Source organism: Pteropus alecto, unplaced genomic scaffold (genome assembly GCF_000325575.1).
Source record: "Pteropus alecto unplaced genomic scaffold, ASM32557v1 scaffold50, whole genome shotgun sequence".
In the NCBI taxonomy this organism is placed as follows: Eukaryota; Metazoa; Chordata; class Mammalia; order Chiroptera; family Pteropodidae; genus Pteropus; species Pteropus alecto.
In genome coordinates, this window is record NW_006431918.1 from 4,072,403 (window position 1) to 4,082,557 (window position 10,155).

Consider the following 10,155-nt stretch of genomic DNA (forward strand, 5'->3'; position numbering starts at 1 on the left):
TCAAAATCCCTCTGCCCTCTCCCCAGTCCCCTTCTCGCTTGTATAAAATGGTATATAAACCTCAACTGCTCAATGCCTATTTGGGTCTCATTATGACACCCTGAAAGGTACATTAGTATAACAAACTTTGGACATGTAGTCCTGTTAATCTGTCTCTGTTAATCTGATTATTAGGCCAGCTAGAAGAAGGTGAGAGGAAAATTATTTTCTTATGCCCCCACAATATTTTCTTATTCTATTTATATGAGAACAGATAGTAATCTGCATAACTCTTCAAATCTCTCTCTCTGTATAGAGCAGCACTCTTTATATTAGAAAAAAACTTTATATAATAGCATAAAACTAAAGTAAATTATATGAATTTAACCTGCTACTAAAAAGCATCCATCCTAAAGCTGGTATTAGAACTAAAGAGTCCACAGTATCTGAAACAATGTAATATTTTATGTCATTTTGATTCATTGATAATGAAGAAAACCACTTTTATTTCAAAGTCATCAAAAGAGTTAACAGAAGACATCTATTATTTTGCCTGCCTAGGATGCCTCACTGTTTCCAACCACATGTTCTTGGGGCTGCCACTCAGGAAGCCAAGCCTTGCTCTCCTCAAATTCAGGTTAGACTAGCGGACGATCACCATAACTGGGCTCACCTGCAGGAAAATGTTAGTCTGGTACATTCCTCACCATGTGGAAGAAGCTAGTTTGCAGGAGAATAAAGCATACATACCAAGAAATGCAGAATAAAAGAGAAAGCTCTGCAATGTTCATATTCCTTGTTCTAGTAATTCCTAAGCCCCTGCTCTTCTTGCTATATTATTATGTTAGAGAATAAATTTTCTTTTATGCTTCACCTTGTTTAAATTAGGTGTCTGTGCCTTGTACCAAGAAAGGTCCCTAAAACAAAGATACACCTAAAGTAAAAAGATCTACAACTGCTAGAATGCAATATATAATCACTACAGAGTATAATAACGGCATCATGAGTAGGATCAAGTGATACATATGACACTGAAGGTACAATATTTTTCTGAGAAAATGCCAAAATGAGAAGCTTTCTTGGATATTGCAAATAATGTTCCAATGTGCATTAACATAAACAAAGGCATACATTCTGGTATTTCCAAATTTTATTCTCATAATTTGCTTAGTATAAGTACATAATCATGAAATTATGGCAGTAAATGACCTACAAAGGTCATTTAAGTCCATGATACCAGCAATTCTTTTAAAACAGAAAAAGAAACAAGAACAGAATTAATTTTCTTATGTAGCACAAAGACTGTTCACAGGATAAGGAACATCCTCCCCTTTAAATTACTAATCTGAATGCAGATTCAGGCCAACAATAATTGAAAATGTGTGAGAAGAATTTCAACACTGCAAAAACACAATGTTTAAAGCATAAAAGAACAATTAAATTCAAAAATTATGGCTCAGTTCATAAACTAGTATTCTAAAAGACCATACTATCAGACCGTAATAGTAAACCTATTTTACAATAAATCTTATCCTTATTTGGATATGTGCCTAAACCCTTCTTGGATATGGTATGAAGTCCAGAACATACTTTCTTAAACTAAATTCTACAAACATGCAGAGCAAAGAAGGTTAAAGTATTCGCAAATGATTAATCTTGAAATCGCATGTGTAAAAATGACATTACTTCCTAACTTGTAAAGCAGCAACACTTCATGAGATTTTATTGGATAACACAGCATTTTCTTCAGCTTGATTCTGCTGTCTTTATCTTCTTATCTAGAATGACTAAGCAAAATATGACCTAGTCATAAGTTAGTTTTGCTTTGATTACATGGTATTTACTGCATGATGATTTAAAACATTCTAGAGTCAATCATAATATTCATCAACTAAAATGTACTCAGGCTCTTCTTACTATTTATGGCACATCGTCCTCTTTTACAATTAATATTACCATCAAAAGAGTGGCAATCTTAAAGTAAGAAAATGACAAGAAATGAGAGTAAGTAGGAAATGAAGATTTACTGGGGATTGAGCTTAACACTTATGGTAAAATGATTCTATAATTCAAACCAGTAGAACTAATAAAAGCAGAAGAATATAAGCTATAAATATAAATAACAGTATAGAAATATTCTTTTCATAATAAAAAAAACTTTTTGAGAAAAATAAGATTACATTCCAATGTGTCAATCACACTTTTAATAGTTATTTCTAAATGATCACTGATTAAGATTGAGATTTTTATTGTAGCCACCTTATGCACATTTGGGGGAAAAAAATCCAAGTAAAAACATGCAGGTTTATAGAGAGAGATATCAGAGAACCGAAGGCCATTTAGACAAAAGTTATTTACTCAACTAAGATTTATTGAGTGCCCCATATGTGTCAGACCATGTATGAGGCACAGAGGATGCAAAAAGGAACAAATCAGGCAAAACTTCCTGGCCTCATGATGCTTACATTTTAATGGCTATTACGAATAGCCATTATTAAATAAATTGTTTTAAAAAGCGGCGGGGTAGGTGGGAGGGAACTACAGTCCGAAGCCATGTAACGCCTTCCCATTTCCCAATGACACAGCTACTCAGCATAAACTCAGATTACAGTTCACATCTTCTGGGCTTACAGCAAAGACTTTTTGATATATGAGAAAGGAAAAACACTTCAATGAAAAATCTACATAATAAAGAAATCCTATCTTAATGTCTACTACTGGATTATAGAACTGTCAATCAAAATGGAAGGAATTTAATCAAAACAGAGACTGCACTGAATTTTAGAAAATACTTATGCTAAAGGGACTCTACATTAGGCTCCACAGATGTACTTAATGAGCTAATAGATACTTTATTGTCTCTAATATCTGAAATTCCTGGAATATTTTTATTTAGAAGCCTACTTAATATGAACTAGTGGTTACGCGCGCGCGCCCACACACACACACAGACACACACACACACACACACACACACAGCTCTCAAGATAATACCACCATCTCAATTTGTACTTTTTGCCTGACTCCAAAGAAAGGCTAGCAACTACATTAGTTAACAGGCTTAACTACATTATTATACCCAGTAGGTAAAGGAAAATGGCGGAGGTGCTAGGAGTTTGCACACAGAGCAGTATTAAGATAACATGCTTCCAATATTCTGCTTGTCACAAGGACTCTAATACTAGCTCTCTCAAATGGCTAAACCTCTATTTAACATGTTTCTAGGCTATTAAGCAGTTTAAAATAATAAGTAATTTTATGTTCAATCAAAAGTTAACGTCAGAATTCAAAATAGAAAACAAAAATGGTAAAAGAGAAAGATGATAGATTTGAAGAATCATCAAAGAAATAACCAAGATTATGAAAAAATTCTTTCAACTCTACAAATGTCCACTATCATTTTTAATCATGATCATAATGACTTATCAAATTTATTAAAACTGAGAAGATAAAAATTAAGAGAAGGACTAGATACTCACACCACTGGGAAGGAACTGAGCATACTTTACATGAGGTGAATCAATATCCTTTCTAGAGATGATCAGCGTTATTTACCATTCTGCAGAATAGAGAGAAAATTCAGAAATACTTGTTAATCAAATGTTGAATTAAAATTTTAATTATGTAACTCAAGGATATTAACAGTTAATATCAGCTAATCATATCTTTTAAATTATTTTGTAATTTTGAAATGAAACATTTGTTTAAAGCAAAATTTAAAAAACAGAAAAATACTAGTAGATATCTTTCGAAATTATTCACTTGGAAAAAGTAATGAAAATCTTACACCTGAAGTTTAATCTGTTACCAGACACCACCCAGGAAAATAGATTTAAGCACGAAATGTAATATATTTAGTAACATTCAAGATAACTTTTTGATAACTACAGTGTAGTTATGCAGAACCCATAAACAAAAAATATACTACAGCATGATTGCAGCTAAAGCTCTTAACTGAGGGGTAAATTCTGGGATCTAGTTCCAAGTATATTACTTATTATTTTACAGCCAACTAAATCCTGATTGACTTAATTTCTCTAAGTCTCAATTTCCCCCTCAATCGAACAGCAATAGAGAACTACTTCAAAGAGCACGAGAAGTTAAAACAATTTTTTTAAATGGTGGTGATGAAGCACTTCGCTAAGTATCAAGTAGTAGGGGCTATTACCACCAATCTAAAAAAGAATAAATACCTAAGTTGTATTTAGATTACTGAATGCAGAATAAGTTAATAATGGAGGTAAGGAGCCTAGTACTTCCATCTTCCGATTAGCATTCTGCTGCTTTATTCGCCATTTAGACACTTTGACCCCTTTCAATTCAGACACAGATCTTAACAAAAAATGAAGTCTACTATTCACGGTTTAGGAGCTAAAGATCATGTATTACTGACTGAACTTATTAGCAGTTTCTAACCACAATCTACAGAGGCAAATATTTCCATTAACTCAAAGTTAAGATTATAAATGAGATGAAAGATTAAAATGTTGATGTCAAAAACTCTCACATTAAAATACACATTCAGCACTGAATTATATTAAGCAAGACCAAAGTTTCTAACAGTGACTAATGATAAATGTGAAATGTACAGGGTAAAGTTAGAAATCTTCCACATCTGCATATCCTAAACTGTAGCTTAAATGAAGTTCCTGTTGTACTTAATGTTCTTGCTGACTTAAGAAATATCTGTCCTAAAAAAGTAGATATTAGTATATAAGGAAAATCTACTGAAAATGTCGCTGATGCATTTCTTGGACAAAATAGCAACATCAAGCCACAAAACTGATTACTGGTCAATATACATTTTTCGCTCTTGCTCAAATTCAGTTAAAACACTCTAAGTATCTACGTGCCATGGCAAATGCACAAGGTCATATATGAATAAGATATGATCCCAGCAGCGTAGGAGTTTATTAAACTGTGGGGGAGGGTCAAATAAAACACACACGCGCGCGCACACACACACACACACACACACACACACACGACCTTTCTAATAAAAGGCATAATGTGATAAGACTAAAAATACAAGTTTTAGGAGAGTAACAATTTAGAAGTTAATTTAGGTTACAGAACACTGGGAAAACTTCTTAAGAATGAGATCTCAGTTGTTATCTGAAGATTAGAATAAGGCTTGCATCAAACCAAGGTGTGAAAGGAGGTGAGAATCAGTGGAGGAAAGATTCCAGGGAGAAGGAACAACCAAAGAAGATTTTGAGGCATGTTTAAAGAATAAGTAGACCTGTGTGCCTGGCCTTTAACATATATCTATGAGAAGCAGATAGGCTCAAAAGGGAGGAATGATTTCCAGGTAAAACAGGAAACTTCAAAACTGACCCAAGAGAAATGAATTCGAGTAGAACCAAATATCATAAATAAAAGATAATTAAAAGTCTACTATAGAAAAAGACATCAAGACCAGCTGGGCTCTCAAAAAAAAAAAAAAAAAAAAATCTAAACCTTAGAAAATTACAGAAATGTTCCAATTCATTTTATGAAGTCAGAATAACTCAATATCAAATCTAAAAAGGGTAGATTTACCACAAAACATATCATAAAACAATTTCACTTAAGTTAAATGTAGAAATATTAAATAAAAAAAGTCAAATTAGACAATGAAGTTCAGCTACATATCAAAAATTACATGACTATAATTTACTGTAGAAATGGAAGAGTAGTTCTTTTTTAGGGATCGACATAATCCAATATATCAACAAATTAAGGAGGAAAAAAATCATGACTATATCAGATGCTAAAAAGGCATTTGGTAAAATTCAGCAGCCATTTTTAATAAAAGCTCTATGAAAAACATTAGAAAAAAACACTTTTTTGGGGGAAAAAAACAACAGCTAGTATTCTAAATAGCAAAACACTAAAACTATTTCAATAAAACTAAGGTTGTATGCACACCATTTATTTATTTTATATATATAGTATATATGCATGTATGTTATGTATATATCTATACCTATTATCTAGAACTTGCTTCCATATGGAAATTTGACGATCTCTAGGAAAGACCCAACAATAGTATTTACACTGAAATGAACAAATTAGGGGTGGTTTGGGAAGAAGTCTATTCACGGGAGAGTTTTTTTATTACTGTAACCATAATAATCAATAAATCAAATTAATAAAATTAGGAACTGGAACAGGAAGCCCGCCAAACTCTTTATAATTCAACACTGATTTGAAGATTATAGCAAACATAATAAGATATGAAAACAAATTAACAGGCAAAAATATTAGAATGAAAGAGAAAATTTCTTTTTGCTAATCTAATGGGATACCTAGAAAACTCAAGAAATTCTAGTAAAAGAAAACTGAAATTGTTAAATTAAGAAATATGTTACAATATGCTTAATATTAATACAATTTTCTCCAAGTTTAGCAGGAGACGCCTAGAAAAATGGGGACAGTATTTCATTCACAGTAGTAACTTTCCCCCAATATGTATGAGTGACAGTATTAAGAAACAAGCCCAAACAATTTTTTTAATTTAAAAATAGAATCTTTAAGTTTTAAAGCAGAAAGTCCAAGGACCACCAAGAAAACTGAAAAGGAGAAAATCAAAAGTGGACTTCACTGACTAGATAATGGAATATATCCAAAAGATACTAATCAAATCAATATGGCACTTGCATAGGAATAGACACACCCATGAGTGCAACAGAATAAAGAACTTAAATATATATTCCAAAGCATACGAGAAAATGTACAAGTCCAAGGTTAAATTTTATTTCAGCAGAAAGGAAAAGATAAATTATTTATTTAAATGATCATCACAAAACTGGTTATCACTTAGTAATACAAATTAAATCTTTATCTTACATTATATGTAAAAAATAAACCTCAGCCAGAAGAAAGACAAATGTAAAAATAAATCACAATAATACATTCTACAACAAAATCAAAAGATGACATGTCTTCTAAACATTCTCAAAAAAGAGCAGCAAGTTTAAAAGAGAAATATAAAAAGTTTAAAATTTCCTATTATGAAAAAACCCAATAACCAAGTAAGCAATTAAATCAGAAAAAATTTGACATGTAGAGCAAAAGTAGATCCAAGTTGTGAAATTAATAAAAAAAAAATACTCTAAACTTACTTGAAATCAGGGAAATAACAATCTAGCAATGAGATATCACTTTAGCAAAAATTTAAAAGATTGATACTTTCTCCTCAAAAGGGTACTGTTATTATTTAATTGGTCTAAAATGTGAATTATGACATCCTTTCAGAAAGCAATCTGGCAACATATATTAAAATTTAAAGTACTTATACCTTTATCCTAGTAGTCCTACTCCTGGGAATCTATCACACAGAAACAAAAGTAATCCTACATAATATGTATGAGAAAGTTTACTGACAGTTATTTTCCAATTTCTTGCCACTATAAACAGAACTGTTTCGATCAATACAGGAATGAATTACAATAAACTTGGACTAATTGACACAATGCAATCATTAAAAAGAATAAAATAGTTTTATCAGGTTACTCAGTGAGATTTGCACACTGCAAATGAATTAAAAAAAAAAAGCAAATGCAATCAAATGAGTATAATATGATCGAGTTTAAAAAGAAAACCACGAACAAAAAATTCCTTTACATGTGTATCTCATGTATGTACACACATGCACACTTATCTAAGTATATGAGCATAGAGAAAAAAACAGGTGGTCAAAAGGTAATGGAGTTGGGATGAAGGATGGGTATGTGTATGGAATATAGGTCAGGAAGGATAAATGCATCTGTGCAATAGCTAAATCCATACCTTTATGCAATAAAATTATAAAAGTTCTTACGATCAGAAATGGATTCAATTATTGAATGATTAGTTTAGGGTTGTCAAAATCCTAAACAAAATCAGGTTGAGCAATGAGGAAGCCTATGTCAGCATGATTGATCCTTGAAGAAAAACATAACCCAGAAAATCCGTTAGAAATAAGAAGCTGTAGATGCTGTTACCCACAGGTGTTAAAAAGGCTATTTTTACGCTAGTTTTTCTCTTTAATATAAAAAGTAGTAACTGTATAAAGTCAAAGAAAAAGAAAAGTGAATTTCAAAAGACATACAACAAAAGGCGTCTGCCTCTCACTCTGAACTCTTTCTTTTCCACCCAGATAGCAGCCACAAATTCTTCATACATCTTTGTACACATGTTAGTATAACTTTAGGATAAATTCCCAGCAAAGAAATTGTTATGACAAAGAGTACATACATTTTAAATTATGACAAAGAGATTTTATCAAATTGCTTCCCAAAGAGGCACCAACTTATACTCCCGCCTTTGGGAAATGCGTAATTATGAATCCAGTATGTTAGTGGTGATTTATAATTGAATTTACATTGTGCAGTTAGGCATGTAGTATCTGTTTCACTCAATAACGGCAAACATAGAAAGGGCAGAATATTTAAATAAGGAATAAAAAAATAAGAAACAAGGAGTATAAGGCTTTTGGAAGAAAGCAAAGCATAAAAGAGTGAAGAGTTAGCTTAGCTATAGCACAAGCAGCAAGCAAGCCATCAAAGGGAGAGGTAAGGGGACATTGCAAACACCAATTAATGAGACACTTAGGGCCAGATCTGGATACCAAAAAGAATTCTCAGAAGTTTGAAACAGCTATTACAGAGTTCCATTTACTGCTCTTTAAGCACCTCACATAGATCCCAGAGTTACCCATTTAAAAAATATATATTTAAAGTAAAAAATATGTTAAAATACAGAGGTATACAAGTCTCGGTATCTCTCATAAATTGGATACTATTAGTACTTCCAATCGACAGATGAGGAAGCGAACCTTCTTCTGGACTAGATACATATTAAAACACACACAAATATATCAACAAACATAATACAGGAGATAAAAAAGATCATAAAACTCCACCAGAACAAACAAAAAGTGAACATCCCTTCCCCTTAGCTCTCAGTCCTTCCGATCAAAGATAAATACTACTAAGCTTCCTGTGAATTCCTACAATGATAAAAACTAAGAAATAAGTATTCATAGACCTGCATATATCTAACATATAATTTTTAAAAGGTGGTTTTTAAAAACTTTTTTTGTGAAAATTTGCAAACATATACAAGAGCAGAAGGAACAGTAATAAATGCTTATGTACCCATCATTCAGCTTAAATAATTAACAGCTCCCCCTCCCTGCTCCCCTGCTCCAACGGATATTTTCAAGCAAATTCCAGACATCTTATCATTTTACATACAATCATTAGCAAGCTTTAACATCTGGTTTCCAAATCCAGAGTAGATCAGATGTAAAAATTTAGGAGGCAGTGGTAATGTATAAAAAGGATTGCCACAGAAAAAAATGACAGCTGCCTGAAAAAAATAAAATAAATGAAAACAACCATTTAATTATAAATATATACATAAAACAACACTGACACATCAAAAAATTAATGTTTAGGACCTTTGTTTTAAAAAGGCAGGAAAGCATGTGATACACCTGTTTTTAAAAGTTGAAATGGTTAAAAGAAAAATTTACATTTTAGGAAATTAATCAAAAGGTGTCTCTCTCTTATGTCAAATATTTTTCCCTTGAATGATGCCAGATAAATGAGGCTTTACCACATTTAGCTGTGATTGAGAGGTGCACGGGAGAGTTTAGGTGAAGAATGGTTGGTGACATGTGAAGAAAACACAACCACAGATATTAGGAATTAAAAACTCATCTAGATTAGAATACTAATCTTTCAAATAATGCCTCTGGGTAGCTTAAAATTGTAAATAACAACTAGTATCACTATTTAATGAATACTTCCCTGGGCCAGACACTCACTGGGTAAGAGCTTTACACATAGAACTCATTTAATCTCACAGTCCCCTGAGGTAGGTAATTAAGACAAGACACTACTTGCCCAAGGTCAATCAGCTAATAAACTTCCTTTTTCTTATTAGAACTGTAGTTGAAATACCTACGTTAGGCATCAAAACGAAAGATTAAGGGCACTATTTATTTTCATTTCTCTGGAGCAAATGTTTAATTGTTATAGGTACTGTGCAACAAATTGAGCAACAAATACACTTCTAAAATACCTAACGATGTTTACATTTTACTCATAATGATTCATGACTAAAGGTATGTCACATACCATGGAGATTTTTATTCCAAAAGAATTATTATATATACTACTTGTCAAATTTTTAAAGACCTATATA

The 10,155-nt window shown here is 32.0% G+C and overlaps 1 protein-coding gene across 16 annotated transcripts in view; it reads right to left on the reverse strand.

Moving 5' to 3' along the window:
* Positions 1-10,155, reverse strand: part of HMBOX1 (homeobox containing 1) — a 151,567-nt gene that overhangs the window by 94,998 nt on the left and 46,414 nt on the right. For all 16 annotated transcript variants that reach the window (XR_001516364.2, XM_006906235.3, XM_025042514.1 and 13 more), the window contains exon 2: positions 3,459-3,538. Coding sequence is in view for 15 of the 16 variants with exons in the window: in XM_006906235.3 (XP_006906297.1) it covers positions 3,459-3,481 (23 nt within the window). In the remaining variant the exon portion in view is untranslated. The remainder of the gene's footprint in view (positions 1-3,458; positions 3,539-10,155) is intronic.